The sequence below is a fragment of the Temnothorax americanus genome, unplaced genomic scaffold, assembly GCF_048541705.1.
Source record: "Temnothorax americanus isolate GAGA-0224 unplaced genomic scaffold, ASM4854170v1 Scaffold15, whole genome shotgun sequence".
Classification (NCBI taxonomy): domain Eukaryota; kingdom Metazoa; phylum Arthropoda; class Insecta; order Hymenoptera; family Formicidae; genus Temnothorax; species Temnothorax americanus.
Genome location: NW_027509286.1, coordinates 406,804 through 428,363, shown reverse-complemented (window position 1 = coordinate 428,363; position 21,560 = coordinate 406,804). Strand labels below are relative to the sequence as shown.

The 21,560-nt window shown below is 42.7% G+C and overlaps 1 protein-coding gene across 2 annotated transcripts in view; it reads right to left on the bottom strand.

Annotated features, from left to right (window-relative positions):
• Positions 1-21,560, bottom strand: part of LOC143895255 (uncharacterized) — a 43,594-nt gene that overhangs the window by 14,119 nt on the left and 7,915 nt on the right. For both annotated transcript variants that reach the window (XM_077402272.1, XM_077402273.1), the window contains exons 7-17: positions 15,666-15,917; positions 14,015-14,281; positions 12,265-12,596; positions 11,566-12,103; positions 10,953-11,359; positions 10,712-10,841; positions 10,087-10,548; positions 9,828-9,998; positions 8,951-9,085; positions 8,061-8,166; positions 3,620-3,801 (exon numbers count right to left, since the gene is read on the bottom strand). In XM_077402272.1, coding sequence (XP_077258398.1) covers positions 3,620-3,801; positions 8,061-8,166; positions 8,951-9,085; positions 9,828-9,998; positions 10,087-10,548; positions 10,712-10,841; positions 10,953-11,359; positions 11,566-12,103; positions 12,265-12,596; positions 14,015-14,281; positions 15,666-15,917 — 2,982 coding nt within the window. The remainder of the gene's footprint in view (positions 1-3,619; positions 3,802-8,060; positions 8,167-8,950; positions 9,086-9,827; positions 9,999-10,086; positions 10,549-10,711; positions 10,842-10,952; positions 11,360-11,565; positions 12,104-12,264; positions 12,597-14,014; positions 14,282-15,665; positions 15,918-21,560) is intronic.

Genomic DNA, 21,560 nt, shown 5'->3' with positions numbered 1-21,560 from the left:
ACTTTTAAAGAACGGAAGAAACGAGAGGCGGTGGATATAAGACGCGCGGATGACCGCAAGGGCGATTTTTACGAGCTCTCCTTCGAGGTCTCCTGCTCGTCACGCGATGAGCGAGAGAAATGGAACGGGGCTCTCGTTTTCGTTCTCTTACGTTCCCTCTGTGTCGCCATCGTAAACCCGGGTTTATTTATGCGATCCTCGTCGGTAGCGTCCCGCGGTAGGACGACGGGGATGTGACAACGTGACGTGGTTACTGCATCGCGCCACGCCGCGGGTTTCCTGCAACCCTTACATTTAGCCTATGTTGCCACTGATAAACGCTCGTTCGCATTATTTCTCTCGACTCGGCTGGAAATCCACGCCGCGCTCCGCGATCGTCGCCCCGTGTCCCCTTATTCTTTCTCCATATCGGGCAAATTTTTTTTATAAAACCGCACGGCGCGCCACTCGCCCACAAGCTGCTAGGCAGTTAGCCGGTTTTGTTTGTGCCGTCAAGCGGGGCAAATCGCACGATGAAAAGGAGAACGGTCCCCGACGCGGTCGCGGTATTGCAAAGTGCGCGGCGCGGATTTGCCCCGGTGTCCGGCGAAAAGTGGTTGTCATTGATATTCCGGGCACATAGCGAAGGCAGAAGCGACCGTTCCCCGCTTCTACCCCTCTTTTCGTAACCACCCTGCTTCTCTCTTCGCCGCCGCTGCCGCCACCACCACCACCATCAGTATCAACGACGCATAACCAGCGGCAGCCGCCGCCGCCAAGCCCCCTGCCATCGTAACCCGCACCCTTGCTCGCCCTCGCCGTGCCCTCGCGGCTCGCAGCAGACACGCACATTCCGATCTAATTCAATTTCCAATCAACAGCCAATCAATTGATTCGAATTCGGTATACAGAGCGGTCGCTGCGCGTTCGGGACCTGCATGCCTATGAGGCCGCCCGCGCGCCACACCACCGGGCACGTACCCCGTAAAAGTAGAGAATTAGCTTTTTACATCTCGTAATTCCGCGGTACTAAGTGGAACGGAGATACACTGCCGGTATTCTAATTGTGCCACGGTCCCTCCGCGTTCCGCGCGGTTCCCTCCGCGATGGAACGTAAAGACCGAGCGTTGCGATAGACGATGAAAGAGAGAGTATATAAGGTAGATTTCATTTTTTTTATTTTATTTTCCAACCACCGCAAATCTGTCTTCACACGAAATTAAACTTTGGCACTAAAACGCCATTATGCGTATACATATGCGTACGTATGACATTACATTATCGCATATTTTTTGAAAACAGTTCCCCTAAGGTTAATTTTATTAATTACTTACGCGCCGGAAATATAATCGTCGCGTAAAATTAATTTCGCGGCTGAAGCGAACTGCACATACGTTTGTCCGATATTACGCAATAACATAATCAGCGAGGGGCGACGACGTGCCTCGTCGAATCGCGTAGTACGTTCGGCCCGCGGCCCACGCCGACGTGTACGTGCCCCGCGGTATGGACGCGTGGACCCAATTGTGCCCTGCTTAGCGATGCACAATACATAACGGAATGTTCAATTCTGTCTCTCGCGCGCGCGTCAGTCTGCGTTTGTTCGCGCCGTTGCGCTTTTCGGTGCCGCGCGGCCTGCATCCCAATCGCGCACTCACAACGCGTGTCGCGCGGCGGACAATCATCCGCGATACGCAATCAGCTTGTTGACGGTCTCCATCCGCGCTCCACGTCGGCGTTTATGTATTCCCGACTCTTTTCGCGGCTACTCGGCCTATGCGGAGTTCCCGCGCGGGGGACCGCGCGTGACCCCCTCAGTGACCGGGGGACGTACGACATCACGGGTCTTACGACCGCGTCAAACTTTCCTCGCTATCAGGGACTTTGACGACGGTAAAAGCACGAGAGAGGTAAATGAAAAGAAAAAAACTAGGGGGAAAAAGGAGGTAAAACCAAGAGCGCGGCTCCCGCGTTCGGACCGGCGCGGATTGGCGCGAGCTACACATCTCGTGCATAATGCAGCAGAGCGACGAGTTCACCCGGCAAATGTTGGACGCTAATACATCTTGATGATAGATAGGGAGCATGTGTTTGGTCTTCGCAATGAGGCTGGGGAGGGCGCGGAGGATGTTGCCGGGGTGCGGAGATGCGGCGACGGCGGCAGCGGCGGTGGCGGCGGCAGCTTTCACGGAGGGCTTCCGCGGTAGGGCTGAATGTGCCGGGAGGATCGAAGGGGGATGACTCTCGGGGGGTGGAACTCCACCGAGCGGGGTTAGCTAGGTTCGTCGGCGTTCGCTCTCCGCGCGAGTTGCGATGCCGAGCACGTCGCCGTCAGACGAGCGTACGTGCGACACGACTACGCTTTTACGCCACTACCTCTGCCTCTCTACTTGGTTCCTGACTGCTCTCTCCTACTCGGCTTCTCTACCCCCCTCCCGTCTTCGCCAACGCCTCCCTCATCCCTTAGTCCACCTTCTTCGACCGCTTTCATTTTGTTCCTCCTCCCCCTCCCCCTCCCCGACCGCGACTGCTTGGCGAAGCTTTCTATATATACCCCCAGTTTCTGACTTTTCTGTCTTAAGGTGGAAGCACATAAAATTGCAGGAGCCATGAGCACGAATGCAGAAGCCACATGCGCATGCGCTATGGTGTCTGCATACTGCCTATATGGCTTCTGAATTTTCAATCTACATAAAAATACATAAGCATAGTGTATGTAGATTGAAAATTCAGAAGCCATAAGCAGTATGCAGACACCATAGCGCATGCGCATATGGCTTCTGCATTCGTGCTCATGGCTCCTGCAATTTTATGTGCTTTCACCTTTACCCGCCGTACCAGAGACATTTCCAATAATGCGCTTTCGCGATTCGATTCCCTAAGAACTTGTAGAAATTCGTCAGAAACTGCGTGCACTCGAGATGCACGTTCGAAAAATTCGAATTTTTAGGATCGCCAACATAAGCACTTCCTAAATTCTCAGATATCGGGATTTCTTAATATATCACTGACTACCTCATTAATATTATATTTATTAAGAATTTTATGCGATGGGGTGCTTCGTTATTGATAAATATCTTTTTCCAGAATTATTTATTTAATAAAGATAGTTTTTATTAAGATAATGCTTTAAATTAATATTAATTGTGCACTATATGAAGAGTTTTGCACACGGATAAGGTAATCGCGTCGATCAAATCGTCGATATTGCGATTATAATTTATTTAGCTTCGCTAAAAAGCAAGAAAGGGTGAATGGAATCTCTGTCGTATCGATCGAGTTGGGAGTAGAAGATCTCTTGTTTAGCACAAGAGGATACATCTCTATCGGTATACTCTTACCGGCCGTACATAAATTATCATATGTACATACATGTGTAATTTACTCGCTACTGATAAAAAGATATCTATAATATCCTCCTAAGAATAATGTGATTTCAAATCGCATCTAATAGACAAAAAATTAAACGCAAGTCATACACGTACTTCACATACATATAATGCTAATGAAATTCAGTCAGAGAAAACTTTAATCTGAATAAATGAAAACTTTACATATACTAGAAAATCCTTGGAACTTATATACAAATCAGCACGCGTATATGTAAAGTAAAATATGCGTAATGTTGAAAATAACTTACAGTGATCTCGTTAATGCGATCATCGAGCACGCTTGACTGCTCCAGGACGACTTCGTAATCGGAAAATCGTTCGTACATGGCTTTGAATTCCGCTTTCATGGCGGCCAGTTCGCGATGACGAGCGCTGGCCTTTTGCACTTGCTTGACTCGCGATGCCAAGCTCTCCCATCTCTCAATCGTACCTAAACGAATTATACAACATAGTGCAACATTAATAACACAGCATTTTAAGATAAATGATAACGCTTTACGTTATCCAGTCAATTTTCTTACATCCGTTTAGTAAAATAGGCGAATAGAAATCTTCAGCATATATCATATTAAAAATAAGTTGAGTGTCGACGTTCGAAAATTATTTATAGAAAATTTATAAAACTTCAATTCTCTCTTTTTCCAAAATGATTTAAAAATATAATATATATAGCTTTATATAAAATTATTGATATGCGAAAATAGCACTAACGTCACTAATATTAACTTAGCACAAAAGCACGACAGACTTGTCTATATTATTACATATGGTAATAATTTAACATATTCAACATTCGAAAATTCGTCGGCCTAACTGGCAATAAATTTATTCAAAAACGTCGTTTTGAATAAATTTATTGCCAGTTAGGCCGACGAATTTAACATATGTTATCCCGATACTCGACATGCGCATTCATGTGTTCACCTGCTTGCTTTCTTTCTTTCTTTCTTTCTCCAGCGAGCCTCGTGAAAGAAAGGAAGACAGCAATTATATTCCTACATGTCGTTTCATTTCCGAGCATTAAAGAGCTATACTGTTATCCGTAATAACGGTATCTGTAACGATTCGTGGCCCTCATCAGCCAGTTATGTAAAACGATCGTGAACAAAAAATCTTAAAGGTCAAGATACTTGGTGTTTGTACCGTACGGCTTCGGTGACCTCTTTTCCGTCCAGCCACTTTCTTTCACGACGGCCACTTTTTTCAAATCGAAACCGCGCGGTCAGCATGATAGAAACGATATACGCGGATGCGGAGGATTGAAGAAGCGAAAGATCGAATTAACGCGACGGCGGCGGCGGCGTCGCAACGTCGTAAAAGTCGTCGCTACATCGTTCAAGGAAGGCGTGTACGGAATGCGAGAGGAAGAATTCGACGCGTAGAAAGTATCGTGTTTTGCATTGACCTACAGGAAATGATGGGCCGTACGTACGAGCGAGGAAAAAAAAACGTGGCATGAACGCGATGCGAACGCGATATGAAGCTCGCCCTGTACACGTGGTGCATATGTAAACGCGCATCGTGGAAACGCGCACGCTTCGTGCGATCGTAACTCTCCTCGCTCCGCCGCGTACGATCCGCGATCGCCAGAGCGTAAATCGCCATTGAACGCAGCTGGTCCGACGATGTTTCCGAACGACGTAACGCACGGTGCATTTTTCGCGGAAACACGCACACATGCTCGCAAATTAGATGGGAAATACAAAAGGGTCGAGCGCGTGGTCAGTTTTTGTTGGCCAGTTTCACGCTGGTCGGTCTCTCAACACATATTAGAATAAATATTTTTAATCGTGAAGTTTTGCGTCCGATATTTTTCAGGAACGTTTTAGCGTCATTTACTTTCACGAAACTGATCGCGATTTTTTTATTCCGTCTCGGAAAAGTGGAACGACGATCACGCCGAGCACAAGCGTCGCGTCATGCGGGGCAGTCGCGTCGCGTCGTTTCGAACGGTGCAGATATCGCGAGAATGATCGATGGATTCGGCGGGTAACGGAACGGCATTACTGTATGGTCATTGTATATTATTACCCCACGCAACAATACGAAGGTTCGAAAAGAAGGACACTACAATACGACGTTTTTAAATTCACAATAAAAGATCGAGAACTGACATTCGGCATAGCGGCGCCTTTTTTAAATTTCTGATGAGATAATATTGAAAAATAATATTTCGAGATGACGTTCTTACATCATCCAAATTTCTTGTGGGCAGTCTATCCGAACATCTGTTTGTACAAGCATTTACTTGATCTGCTTTCATCGATGCTCTCATCGTATACTCGCGTCGGCGGCTTTTCCGTTTACGTCACTTTTGAATAAGCAATCGTGTCTATTACAGTCGTGTCTAGTCCATATGTAATTTCGGCAGTATACAGCTATGTTGTAATCTTGTGAATTTTCGTACATGCAAAAGCCATCCAAGGCAATTAAGTTATTTCCTTTCGCGCAAGCATACACTGTTAAATTCGTAGTGTCAATTTGAGTCAATTTTTAACTATTCCCATATTAGGTCGTCACTATTCCTACTTAATATGTCGTTAATTTAACTGGAGTTAAAATAATACTGTTTTGTGTTAAAATAATAAATTTCGATACACATGATAGCTAAAAATAACAAAGTGTTATTTAGCTCAAGGTACTGGCTTAAACTTGCATTCTTTAACATTTAACAGTGTAAAGCCCGTATCGGACTACGGATTGGGATTGAGATTGGATTGAAATTTAATCAATCAGAATAAAGAAAACTGATCTCAGGTTTAGTGAACTTTGCTCTGATTGGTAAAATTTCACGTAGTCTGATACAGGCTTAACGACCGTGTTCGAAAAGGAATAAAAAAGAACTTTGAGTATGACAATTGTTTGACGTTTCTCGAGACCGATACGATATATAGAGCTAATTGCACTAACTGCGCAACGACAGCAATAGCGAAACGATGACGACAAAGGTAACAATACGTACGCGAACTGTTCGGGGCGATCTTTTCCCTTTGTGCGAGCATCGGGCTGACAGATTCGAAACGACAGATAGGTACGTGGGCCGTCCGGGAGGCGGGTGTCCCTTCCGACAAATCGCAATTGACGGACGGCCGAAACGCGACGCGGATACGACGGACGAACGTCCGGTGATGTTCGGACGCATCGAAACACTGCGAGGCACGGCACGGCGCTTGTCCGCGGGCGGGAGCACCGTACCCACGTGATACGCCTCGACGTAGCGGCGATACGATTGCACGAGCGATTCGCGATTCGCGCACCGCGGATAGCGCAGCATCGCCACTACCACCAGTTCCTGTGGCCCTGGGGAGCAACGGGAGCGTCGTTAAGTTTCATATAAGGCGCGAGACGGGTCTCGGACCCCGAGATACGTTCGCGTTACAAACGCAGCGTGCGTATCCACCTACGCGTCCACCACGGCACCCATGTGTACGCGCGATCGGCGACCTAACGATCTCGTTAGATTTATGATCGGAGTTAACTTGTTGATCCGATCTGACGCTTATACGGCACGCTTAATACGCTAAAGCGGGTCGTAAAACAGTTGGAAGCTTTCAATCGGCTTTCAGTTACTCTTGACACCGATGCCTCGGATAAACAATACTGCGGAACGATTTATAATCGCATCGTGTGGTCGTTAGGAGTATAGACGTTTTCATTTTCTGCTTTCTCCTATGCTCGGGTGCGCCTGTTCAAACTTTAGTGGCTGGAAAGCAAATTGTGTCGTGTATAACGTCGATTTAGATGCTGCGCACGATTGCTTCACATTCGTTATTCTAATTACAATGTACATTTTGCATCTCTTAGTTTCACGAATAGTGTTGCAAGCACGCGTGTACAAAGAGAAATTAATATTAGTACACATAGTTTTTATTATATGTATCTGATCGCCACATATAATATTCTTTCGCGCATAATTCTTCGCTTTCTATATTACTTTTGACACTACTTTCTCCGTTTCTACCTTCACCCTACTAAATCAAACACAAAGATTTGTAAAGAGCATTTATCGAGTAACGGTAACACAAAAAACTGTGCAGCCAAAAGGTTAAAATAAAGAGAAAGTATTAGATGCACTGTAATAAACATGTTAATAAGCGGAGTAACATAAAGATTTTTATTTAACATAAATAATAAAATACATATATACAAAATAGATAAATAATATTAGTTGGATTAAAATTGGATTTAAACTTTCCTAAGTTCTTGCTATTCTTGCTATATATTATACCGATGAGTCATCAGTATAAATGTTAAACCGGTCGAACTAGGACAGTGGTTTCGCAATGACAAAGTAGATTACATCTAATTTTGACACAGACGAATTGAAACTTTCATTAGCGCGCTTACTGACGGTAGAAAAAGACTTGTGTGCGATCAAATTTTTGTGCGATAGAAACGGATATTCACATCTTTGATATCTATTTACCCGTTCAACAAAATAAATGCGATTGTATTGATGATATAAGATAACGGCAGATACGATTAAATAATATGAGCACATTTTCTTTAGATATACAATGATTTTTCATTATATATGTATTAACATGCAATAATATGAAAATAGTGTTTCTGGAAGAGATATTGTTCTCACCGCGCACCGTCAAGAAATAAGCAGGACAAACCCGATCAGACACAAAGTAGTAGTTATAAAGAAGAATGACATGAAATTGATTAACTGCTCGTACTCACCGCGAATTTGTTTCAAATATTTTTCATTTCGCAAGTATCCGTTTTGCGATTCCAGCACGGTCTGCAAACATCCTAAGTTTTCTTTACATGCAGATTCCACTTCGGCCTATTAGGGATAAAAAGGATAAATTCCATTAACTAACGTGACTGTTCTGTCATGACACAGATCAAATATAAAACAGTGCATCTAATTAATCATTTTATTACACTATTCTATTATCTTAGTTAATAAAAAGTAAACGAATATCTCCTATGATTAAACGGTTGATAACAATCTTCCCACAATATCGCGTGATTATAAAATTTGCTATGCAAAACTTTCATAGTATAAAAAAAAAAAAAAAAAAAAAAAAACAAACTATTAAAGAAATAAAGAATCATGCACAGTCATCACAATCCATAAGAATTTTTTTTAAGAGGAAACATTAACATACAACGCTGCAAACCTTAATATATAATAATAAGAGAAATATTATTATATATAATATATAAATTAATCAAATGGTACACATAAATCTTATTTGTGTTACACGAACACAAGATTTTCTATGTCCTTAAGAATAATTGAAATTATATGTATATTAAAATGTAAATGAAATATAATTTGTAATCACTTATTAAAACAGTTATGTTTTATATGTTATTGCTATAGGAGAGGAGACAATATTATAATCAATGCAAACTTAAATAAAATTAAACAACTTATATTTCATGCGTTTATACAGTATATATGCATACGACGTGCAAACTTAATAAAATCACTTACGAGATAAAGCGAAATAACGGATAAAGCGTATAAGGAATGAAGTAAAAACCGTACTCCAGAAGCGTCTACAAAATGTTACGGAAACAGGGCACTGTATTGCAAGGATTAGTAAGAAAATACGTACAAGTTCTGTAGGAACTGCGCCAGTGGATCTTACGAAAGTATTTTCAGCAAGTATAAGCTGCGCTTGTGAATTTTCCGCAATTTTCCGTAAATCTTCCTCGTCATTATCGCTATCTTCCGTACTGTAATCGATTTCCTAGAATATAATCACAATGCGTGAACGTTTGATTATATAATGCACGACGCCTCCTTGAAATTCATGCAGAACGTTACACAGATACAATACACACACATACAGATGCACCGTCCATGAACGCATTAGAGTCATACGAAGCATTAGATCATTTATGTTAGACATTTTTTAATTCTCTTTCGTTTTTTCTATAATATTATCAAAGATAAATTCTTGATTATTTACAGATAATACGGTTTTATTATTGCCATTGTATTGTTGTCTCAAGATTTGATTTATCAATATAATATTGCAATCGTCAATAGACTTTAACAGAGAAAGACTATGGTTCAATTATTCACCATACTTATTCTATAGTAAGGGCAATTAACATTTTAATTAGTATAACTTATATAAAAAAACATTGCCACAAAATCTATATGCAATTAGTATATAATATTGCATAACCATATTACGAAAAATAAAACACTTATATAATTGCTTGAAAAGTTTATTTGTTGTAACTATAATTTAAAATGATAATGCTTTATTTGAGTGTATCTGTATCGATGTAATGATTGGATATGTATTGATCAATGTTAAAATGGCACAATATTCAATATAAATACATAAAAATTATTAATATAGTTAATTCACAATTACACATATTAAATCTATGATATACTCTTTTCCCTTTGAATAAAGGTTTTTTTTATAGAAAAAATATGGATACTTGATCGAGACAGTATAATAACAAGGGACCTACATGGTACGTGCGAGTCTTAGGCAATGGCGAACAAGCAGGAATTGCGCTTATACTGGATGCGCATTCCGACTGGCTATCAAGAAAGTTTCGATAGTCATCTCCAAAATCCAACAATCGTCGAGCCGTTTCTACATCTAATGGCTCGCTGTAAGGTTCGCTCATATATTTTTCCTGCGAATCAACGAAGATTGATCAATGTGGATAAAGAGACAATACTTTTATAAGTTGTTATTGTTAATGCTATGCGATTTTATATTACCACATAATTATCCCAGGCCTGTTCGGATAATGAATTGTTACCGAGACTATTCATTTCTACGTCACTGTCTATATTCAACTGCTGATTGCCTAGCTCTTTGCTATTCAGCGTGGTGTTCAATATATCATTATTGTAAGCGAAGTGTCCTTGAGCACAATCACGATCCTCGCCTTCCGTCTCCAACGTGGAAGCAATCGACTTGCAGCAAAGTAACCTGAGGGGTGTAGAATTATTGACGAGCGTCTTTTCTACGTGTAATTGTTGATGGACGGTACAGCCTGAGAAAGACCCAGATTTAACGAGAGTCGTGGAACGACTATGGCAGTTTTCTTTCGAAACCATATGCGTTGTGCGATTTAAGTTCATTTTGCGAGACGAGCGTTGCTGATTCGAGCTGCCATCGCTTCCCGCTGAATGATGATTGGCGTGCGCACTTTCCGAACTAGATTCACTCTTACGGCCCTAAATAAATGCAAATCAATAATTTTTATCATTCTCGACTTAAGTTTGATCTACAAAACAACTCGAGATACGAAGTAAAAAATACATTTAACGAAAACTAAACGAAAAAACCAATTAATTCGGCAAATATGTTAACATTTTTTATAATCAAAACCTTCCTTACCAAAGTCTTCTTACGCAATCTATTTTTCTTTCTGCGGAATGATATATTTCTAGCTACGCGATCGTCAGAACATATAAGAGTCTCTTCTAATAAAGTAGATGCGGAATTATTAAACGACTTCCGTGATCCTCTGCAATATAACGATATTCGATAACAAACTCTTATTTAACACGGAAAAGTAACAAAGAATTAAAAAAAAAAAAAAATACAGGTAAAAATGATTAAAAACCAATGTACTTACGCAGCATCGAAAGATACGGATTTTGTAGGTGGGGTCGCGACCAACTGATGAAGCGCAGTCTCGGATATGGAGAATGGTAAAATGGGATTGTTTATCTGAGTTAAGGTAGAATTATCTCCGATTTGCGAGATACAAGAAACGCTCCACGGCCTAGATCCTTTCGCTTTTTGTCTCGATCGCATTACGACCTTCGACGTACTCTCGTCAGGAGGTAGCTCGTTGACGGGCGTTTTCTGGACGCAATCGAGTATCTCTTGTGAAGGGGATTGCGATATACACGCGAGAGCACCTTCGAATCGGCGGTAGGTCGCGACGCTACTCTGCAAATCATCTGACGATATCGATTGTCTTTCTCCATCGGACTCCTCCGTCGTGTATTCGCCGCTGGCGTCACAGCTATCTAATGGCTGTAATATACGCGCCGTTATACGTCATTGTGTCACGTGTTATGTCTTCTTGCAAAATCCGTAATAATCTTTACAAATAGTATATAATTTTACGCAAAATTTTCATGTCAACTATGATAGTAATATTTGATTCAATCCAAGAAAAAAAGATTCGATTTAACTTTGTTCGTTTTCTATTTTTCTAGAAATCTATTGATCTAATTTACCTGCGATCTGCCCTCGTAACTTCTCGACGCGTTCAACTTCAACCATTCTCTCACGCGCGCATACTTAGCTCGATGATTGTTCGTTATATTTTTCTCCTCGAATTCTAACTGCGGAAAAGTGCGCGAGGCCTTATGTCTTTCTTCGCCGATCAAGTTTTCAACTTCTTTGATCAACCTTTCGATACTTGATTTATCATTCTTCTTTTCATCGTCGCTATCTTTTTGCTGAGCTTCCCGATCGTCACGTTCCGTTTCTTTTTCGTTACCTAGACTCATTTTTTGCGCAAAATGCATTTTTTCTGAGATATCGACCCGTGGACGCTCGTCAAAATCCAGACGAACCACAACGTTCGTTCTTCGCTGCTCCGAAACGACAAACGAGCTGTTTCGATGAGCAGGAGTGTAAGTCCACTCCTCCTCGGAGGAATCCTCCACTGTGTTGGACGATTCCTGGACTAGTTGACTACAATCTGCCTCGGAGTCGGTGTCCAGATGCTTAAAGTAGAAGGTAGCGCAGTTCTTCGATTTTCTGTCGGACCTAAACATCAGGAAACAATCTCGTGTCGGTTGTTACTTCGGCGGAAGCCAAGGGTAACCGGAAAGTGAAGGGATAAGGAATAATCAGTTCCCGAGCAATCACCATTTTACCGTTACGAGATAGCGAGGTAGGGAAAAAAAAGAAGAACATGTGCAACTCACATGTTGAACGAAGCAGCCTCATCCGTTGCCCCGCGTTTCACAAGTTCGCTCGTCCGCAGACCGTTATTCAATTTTTTTGTACTTTCGATTTGCACGGTGCTTGCCGCGTCGATTTCGTCGCACGTCCCCTGCATCGCCGCCGTCGACGTCGTTATCGGCACGGTGTCCGGTGTGGGCGGCATGTCGCGTTGCTCGCTGTCGCTCGCTCCGCTTTCCTCGACGTCACCCTCTTCCCCGCGGTCCCGCGCGATACGCGTAATGGAACTGGTGGCCTCTCGTTTTGCCGGTTCGTCGGACCTTGCGTCCATCACACCCAGCTGACACAATTCATCCTGCATGCCGTAGAAAGCGTGTGTATCAATTATATTGATATTGATAGCGAACATTGCGCGTGCATTATAAGTAAATTCTTGCTTGAGAAGACGATCAATTATCGGACAAGGTTTCTAGAAAATTAATTTCATTTCTATTGTCAAATTTCCATATCGTTTTATTCAGAAGCGAAATGATTAGTGAAATGATTCGCTGATGAAAAGGAGTGCATGACTGTATTGATCAAATACAAGTTTTTTAACGCTACATGATATAATCGGTGTATTAAAGTGAAAGAATAACTTGAGCCTATGGGATATATATCTATGCTTTCACTAGACGCTACTTCGTTGGCCTCTCGCAAGACCATTCCGTCCGACACGGATGTCACGGTTTTTGCTACAAATTCGGCCGCTACTTTTTGTCAAGATCATCACGTGGCGTACAGACTTCTCACTGTACATGCGTGCCCGATTCGTTTTACAGAAGCCGTTCTTCTTCGCAGCCTTCGAGACTTAGTCCACTTAACACATTCGGATACGCGGCTCCTCTCTTAGCCTACGCGACGTAAAGTGGTGGTATAACAACGCTCCTGTTATCTTTCGCGTTAAGGCTAAAAGATGATTTTAGTTTAACTCCCGCAGTTGCTCGAGATTCCAAAGAGGAAGCACAATTCGCGCAGACGTACTTTGCTCGCGACGCGCTCATCGAGGTCTATTAAGCGTTAATGAAAATTCCCGTCTATCGTAGTAACGTACAACGACAATAAATTAATTACAGCGAGATCCGCCCATTATCGTTCGCATCGAAAAAATGCCTATACGGTACCAGTCTCAGAGAGTAGAGCTAATAATTTCTATGCGTGAATCGCGCAGCGCTCGAAAACCGGGTCAATGACTTGTAATAGTCGTGTTTCGCGACAGCAGAATGGAGAACAATAGCGGCTGTCAATTCGTGGAACAACTACGTTAGAACGCTTCCCGTCTTTTGCAATTATTTTGCAAAAATTGCCGAAGATAGAAGAACGCGAGATAAAAACAATCGATATTTTTATGCGAGATTTTTATGTGCACCATTTTATAAGGAGCATCGCAAAAGAGACTTATCCATTTGATCTAAATTTATATCTGAACTTTTTTTTTAGTACCGATATCGTTGCGTGACGGAGTCACTCTTATCTTCCTCAGATTATTCTACATCCCGCTGGAAGACAAATATAACTTCTGTCAGTCGCGTGATTCATTCCCGGCACGATTCCTATAATATTTCCATAACGACACGGCTCTTCGCTGCTCGCTATGCGGTCACGACACAGAGTTACGGGGACGGGTAACGGGGAGCGTTTCAATTCGTGAATAATTGGATCTCAATCGAAATCGCGTAATCGAGCCTCACGGGCTCGTCCCTATATACGGGCGCTCGATGAATTCAAGCGTACCTCGAAATACGATCCTTCGCCGACGGATTGATTCTCGGAAAAGGCGTCGCTGTCCGACTGCTCGGTCCTCTCATTGGAGACTGGATGATCGCGGTGCTCGGATCTCGGGCGTCCGGCAACGCGCTTCGCGCGTTCGGTGCGCGCCGAGCGAGCGGACTGTCCCGGCGATTCCGCTCCGGAGCCGCGCGATCGTCCGCGGCTGAGACGAGGCTGTTTCGTGACTGGTTCCTCGTCGCTGTCGTTACTGCAGCCGTTAGGCACAGCTTTCTGAAACATGAAATCAATATCCCTTTTACTCGATAATCGCCAACGTTTCAACCGATCGGAACAAATTTGTCGTATTGTTCGCGATATCTGTGCACCTCTCTCGTTGTCGTGTTCCGAAATGTTGAGCGCTTCTGCGTACGGAGACTTATCTTGTTTTAATAAAGTTTTATCGCTTACTATCAGCACGACTGTGCCATACGACGCGGTTGGAATTAATGAGAAAGAGAGAGAGAGAGAGAGATAGAGATATGGTTGGTCGAACGCTTGACGCATTACTGAGTTACCCTGTCCAAAGACCGGATCTTGTACCTTCGACGGGATACCTGAGGCAGGTCCCATAAAAGAAAATCTCTCGACAGGATTTTAACAAGTTTAAACAGGTAAAGGGCAAGGTAGGGATAGCGATTGGAACGGCAGGTAAGCGTGTCGGATATAAGAAATCGTATATGCGCGTTTGCCGCCTGTGTAGAGAATATCAAAATTAATATTCTAATATTAGAATTAATACACAATCGATTATGTTACTCGATCGATATTATATACGTTTATAAGACTTATTTAACAATATACCAATATTGCTTTTTACATTGAATGAATTTTCTAGGTCAATTTATCTCACGTCTATCTCATAAACTCTCACAAATTCGTTTATCAAACTAATGCAATCTCAAATTGAATTTTCATCTTATCAATGGTCTTTCTACTCTGTTTTTGTTGATGCGTAAGTCATTAAGTATAATGGAAGGAAAGTTATTTCATTAAAGAGGAGTGTTCGCGGTGAGATTTGAAATATCGCTTTGCTTAGACTGGCTTAGAGTTTTCTTTCTGCGACGAGCAACAAAATAATGGCCGTGACTACTCAATATATACTATTCTTAATGGCCGTCAATTGTGAAACATCTCCGTCAATTGCGCGCACTAGCAGATTATTGCTCGGGGCTCCACCCTTTATTTCCTGACATCGCCCATTCGCTCATCCTCGTCGATCGATATTGTCGGACGCGTTTTCCCACAAGTTTCAGTTTAATTACTAATACGATCAGCGGTGTAGTGGGAAGCGCGAGATACCGATGAAGTTTAATACGAAGCGGTGTGGAATGGGCACGGCGTTCCATATTTTAATTATAATTTGTATCTATATGCTATTTGTATTTCAATCACCTTTACACGTTTTTCTCGCTTTGGGCGATTACACTCTGCAACTCTGACTTAAAAAAAAATCACGGAGTGAAAGAAAAAAAGTCTCATAATTATCTCTGAGAAAATTTAATGCCTCCGTTCGTAAGTATGCCGTTTAATCGCGTCGACTCTTTACATTACATCTCAAGTAAGATATAGAGGTACTCTTTCATGAAAGGTAAGAGACGAATAATAGAACCGTTACCTTATTTCTTATATGAGATACGCGGTTTTCAATGTGACACTGCCACTCCAGGACGCGTAGACACAGAAGCTGCCAATGTAGCTCCAATGACGTTACTATTCCCAAAGGCGAGGATTGCTGTTTCTTCTTTCGCTGCTGTCCCTGCTCCCGTTGCTGCTGCTGCTGTTGCTGCTGATGCGCGAAAACTTTGTCTCCCAATTTGGCAACCGATCTGACGATACGCCTGTGCGCCTCTATGTCTCGTTGGAGTACCTGCGCAAACAGAAATTACCTTTCGACTAAGAGAGAAAAATCAACAGGAAAATCGATATATTTGCAGATTTTAATTGATCTCTATAGATCGCAACGTCTAGATCTCACGTCCAGATTCTACATCCGCAGGTAGCTATTAGAAAACGCGAAGCGTCTAACAAGTAGTTACGATCAACGACACCGATGATGATTAATAATGCGAGGCGAGGACCAGGCGAATAGATACGCCGATCGGTGTCCGGCGAGGAAAGTAAACGCGCGGCTTTAGGAAGCGTGTACCGTGCAAAAACATGAACCGACACCGCGCGCACGCCAACTAATAGGACGTAAAGGTTAAATGCGCGCGTACAAAAGAAACGCTTAAAATTCTTTATTACTTCCGCGAAGTGAGTCAAGCCGCCGAGCCGTTGGTCGATAAGTCCAGGCTCATTTTCTCTCTCTCTCTCTCTCTCTTCTATCTATATCTATACTTCAAGTTAACGCGCGCGCGCGTCCGAATATCCTAGCTCCAGATCGCCTAATAGCGCTTCGAAATCTCCTCGGGAGACAAAGGTGTTGGAATATCACCTCCGTCCACCGTGGCCCGTATTAGCCCACTTTCTCTGATAGATTGCATATTATTATGCGTGATTGTTCTACTTATCTCGCGGTACGACGCCGCGCCGCGGCCGGTCGTTCCGCGAGCAAGTCTGATGTATCGCAGTTTGCTTTCACGCGGCGCGCACTTCTCGTATATTCGACCGACGCCGCTTCTTTTTTATCTCTCCTTTTTCCTCTTTCTTCCTTTTACGTCGCCTCATCTCGTTGTCAATTTCTCATTCGAACAAAAGAAGCGGCACAACGGCGACGGCGAGGAACCAGGTCTCGTTATATGAAAGCGCGGAATATCTCCCCGACAGAGGATGCGACGTGCGCGCACGCATAAATCAAGCTGCTCAGCTTGGACGACTCTATTCGCGGAACCTTGGCTATTTTGCTACTAGAATCAGTCCCCGTGGGAATAGAAGATCACGGATTACGGGAATTTTTGTTTATACATATATTTATTCTCTCAACACCGCAAATGCGCCCTACGACACGAAGGTGCGCAGAGTCAGTGTAAACGCGCACCGACAATCATGATGAATCTTACGCTTTTAATTGTTCGTACGAAACATTGAATGTTCATTATGTTTTTATCATTAGACAACTTCACAGTAATTTTTGCATCAGTGCATTAGCGTAAGCGACCGAAAATTCGCTATATATTTTTATGTCAAATAATTAATTCAATATAAATTGATGTTATATTCGATCTTGAGCGTTGGATGCTTCGTATAAAAATTTAATTATTATGTAATATTATAATATTTCTGATTTTAGTGTCATCATTATTATAAAACATTTAATGTGTGATTCGTGCCAGTTACAGGTGCTGCACCGTCAGTTTTGAATTTAGATACGACACGCACGTTCCCGAGTGTGACAAAACTTATCGATAGAAAGAGATTAGTATATATATCGTAAGAAGGGGGATATCGGCATATCTTGTCGATACCGAACGTTTCGTTTCATATTATATGAAAATGCAAGAAATATCTTGACGGAGATCGGCACAACTTTCCGTCGACATTCCGCCTCGAGCGCGCGGAACGTATATATGACTGCATGCGTGGAATGTGATAAGGAACAAGTGGGGTGGCTCGTGACAAAATGTGTGCTAAGGAGGCCGTAAAGGAATGAAATCTATCGCATGCGTTACGCCGCGATCTTAGCAGCGGGCGCGCTTTAGCTTTCATGGGAAAGTTTAGCGACAGATATTAAAGAATCGTAAAGAGCGAGTTGCGCCATGCATATACGTGCGTGCGTGTGCGTGTGCGTATGTGTATGTATACGTATGCTGAAAAGAGAAACACGACCAGCCTTATCCAAGGTAGGGTGTAATTTATAGTTGAATCCATAGCGAGACGCAGCTGCATGATGTCAAGCTGCCGCGTGGAACGCGAGACGGGGAGACGCTGCATCGGTGGCGGTCCACGAATGCCGATTGCCGGTTGTTATTGACATTCAGCGATACCGCGGTAGTTTCACGCCACGGAATGAAATATGTGACGTGTGCTACCAGTCACAGATTATTCCGCTTATCTATTATATATTTGCATATATAACGGACAGATATATTCGCAGATCTACGCTATATATCCATTTTTTCTTTTTTATACATAGGAAAGGTTTATACCATCCGGGGAAAAGAAAAGCTCTCAAGCGTCTCAAGAAAGACGGAAAGGATCTCGCGCGGTGCGATCGAGATCGAGAAAATTGCGGAAATAAATCGGGAATAAAATTTATATAGAATGAGAAATGGAGAACGTAAAAAATTGGAAAGTTATAATAAACAAAATTGTGTAACGAGAAAATTATTTCCCGCATCGATTATTTATGAATGAAATATGCTTGAAGAGAATATTCTTTTCCCGAGATGGAAATTAAAAGCGGCTGGTCTTTCCAGCTCCTCGACTGGTTTCTATCCTATACTTGTCGTCGGCTCATCTCAAGTTGAAGGTCCCGACGTTGACGTTGCAGGGGCAACAACCTTGGTACGTTGCGGCTTAGAAAATCCATCGCGTTGGAAAAAATCAATGTGAAGGTCAACCTGATCACTTTTCCTTTCGCCAATAACAGCTTCGCTCACGACGAAACGTCCTCGCTATTTTTACGGCATCTATATCTTCGTGACAATGACATCGTGGAAAGCATTACGCGACGCGTAACAGGAAGCAGGTTGTGCGGGCGAACGTAACGCATGACGATATAATGTCACGCAAGATGCGGGCTCTCAAAGACACGCGATGTGCCTGTCTCCCAGACAGTCCCCGTAATCCTATCGCGCGGCAGTGATAATGTGTCCTTATGTCGGTCGACGATGACGAGTGAAACGGCCGGCGCGCGGCGTGTCGAATCACGCGAGAACCCGCGGCGATAGTAAAAGTATAGATAAGAGCGATTCTGTATGCATTGAATAATTGAACGAACCTGATATTATCACACGTTACGAAATTAACAATCATTATTGCGAGAGACATAATTGAAATTTCTACGTGACGAAATGGAAAATGTGTGAGATTCCGCCGAGGCGGAGGCCTGACAAATTAGATTTCTACGTGATAAAACGGAGAATAAAATCTCGACGGCGCGCGCGGCGATCAGACAAGTCATATAATGTAGTGTTACGCTTTACGTTTTAATCGAAAGCGCCAGGGTCTCGAATACCCGGAGTCCGGAGTATATGCGAGTCTTGGATGAATTAAATTAATAGTGGCGTGGCGCGGATATGTTCTATTATCCAATACACGCGATATAACGCGATATATCGCGGCGGCGCGCTTGTCAAAATATTGTCGGCTTCTAACGTTAGAACTTTTACGTTGCGCAAGTACAACGTTTCGGTTTTCAGAGCATGACTTTGTCCGTACACCGTTCGCGTTCCGAGCGTATCGGTTTCGATCGATGGAAAACATACCGTGAAGATCACGCGGTATCGTGACTAGCAAAAAATCGGGACGATATCACCACCAGAATGGAGATTAATCTAAGACGAACGAGCGCCGATAACTCTCTGGGCGCGGCTGTACCTTCGAGCGATTCGAAGACCGACGCTGGCTGCTGGATCGCTCAAATTGTTTCGAAGAATAGATCAGCCCGTGATAGGTTCTCTACATATAGGTTCTCTACTGGGTGTTCCGGCTAAAAATGGGGACATTTGAATACTCGCGTTCTTCGATCACGTAAATCGTGAAAATTACACTTTTATAAAAACGTGCAGTTTTCATAAAAGTTTGAAAGAGTAAAATTGTTTTAAGGAAAATTTCGTACATTCATTTTTTAGTATATTCCGTGGTAGCGAAAACAATGATATTTTATTTTGTTCTGGGAACAGTTCTTCCATAAGTTCTCTTTAGAAGCAAGATAATCGGCGCAATTATATATGTTGCCGAGAAACTTTCCATCTTAAAAAAATGTGTATTCTAACTCCCATTTATTATTTCAGAATTTCTATATTATATAGTTATAGGTAAAGAGTCCTTCTCGTCGAGAACGCCCCATATATTTCCGACCAAGTCGCAGAAGAGCGCTGTTATTACCGTGCCGCTTCTTTCAATCCAGGTTGAAAGGCTCTATCGAGAAATCTCTTTCGGCATACAATCTAATCATGATTTATCGACACGCTCTGTACGATGAGTAAGACTGTCTACTGCCACCGCTTGGAGAAAGTTAATTTGTCATTACTGTCATTATGTTTTGCCATGTAAAATTTTTTCTTCGCCATTTTTATGCAATTTTCTTTTTTGTTAACGTCCCCAGATAAATTCTCGCGCTGCACCAGGAAACGATTATTTTTCAAACGTTGCTTTATACGGTGCATCTCCATCGACGAACGGTGCGAGCGCGCCAATATTCATCATTAAAGCAGTTAATGTCCTGTTAAGAGAAGGACTCCTCCAATCTTCATCGATTCGCGAGGCAGGATCAAGTTTCTACTTTGTGTGGGAAAGAGAAAGTGTACACTCCGGTACTAATTTCTTCACCTTCGTGTAGTCTTGCGTTTATTCCTGAAAAACGATGTCACGGTACGTCGCGGTCTGTTATTTGAGGTCGCACTGGTAAACGTGGAAGGTTAAATCGCAGACAAAACGTGGTACGCGTCTGGTCTGAGGCTCAGACCACCGGCACTTTGTGCGTTCGCTAAGCGTTTTTTACTTCCGTAACCAGCGGGACGTGCCGACGCTATCTAAGAATTCAAGATATACCAAGGTAACTGTGTACAGCCGCTGCGGCGCGGTACACGGTAATAGTTTCGCGAGTCTAGCGGTAAGCCTCCTACACGGTATATTTTGCAACGAGCACGTAGAAAAATATACGGTGAATTCACATTCGTATCATTCGCGCATTTGGTATATTATTTTATCTCGGCAAAATCTTACGGTTTCTCGTTCCCTTTTACGTAATTTCCTTCTATCACATTATCTAGAAATTGTAACTACTCCACTTCTTCTTTCTTCCTTCTTTCTTCTATCCTCGACGCTTCTTCTTAACGCTTCTTATATAGCTATACTTTTCTCTCCTTTAGTTTTATTTCTACACGTTCTTCCTACTGCATTTTGTATATTTTTATTTCGCTATACATTTTCCTTCACGCGCGTTCTATTACTATTTCGTTCTTAGAAAACTGCTCCCAGAATGTAATAAACTACAACTCTTACCACACTACTCCGATATACCTGAAACCTGAAACGAATCAATTTATTACGAATATTACGATATCGTAAATTTAATTTTAATGATATAAAAATAATGCATAATCTAAACGTGTTTTTGAAACCAACGCGTATTTCTTGCAAGTCTGGGAGCCTCTGTAGCTTGAAGGATACGCTACAAGTTCTATCCAATTCGGAAATGGTGGTCACATCAGTGTTCCTAGTTAACGGGTGACGCCAGGCGAGTGAGTCAGCGCACCCATACACGCAAAGGCAAATGACTCTATAATATGACGAGTACAATGGAAAAAAAAGACGCGTCAACTTTCCGGCAACGTGGTAATATTAACCTTTCGATTATAGCCGCTACGATGGTGCGTGTTCAAAAGATGATTCGTCCGGCGGGGCT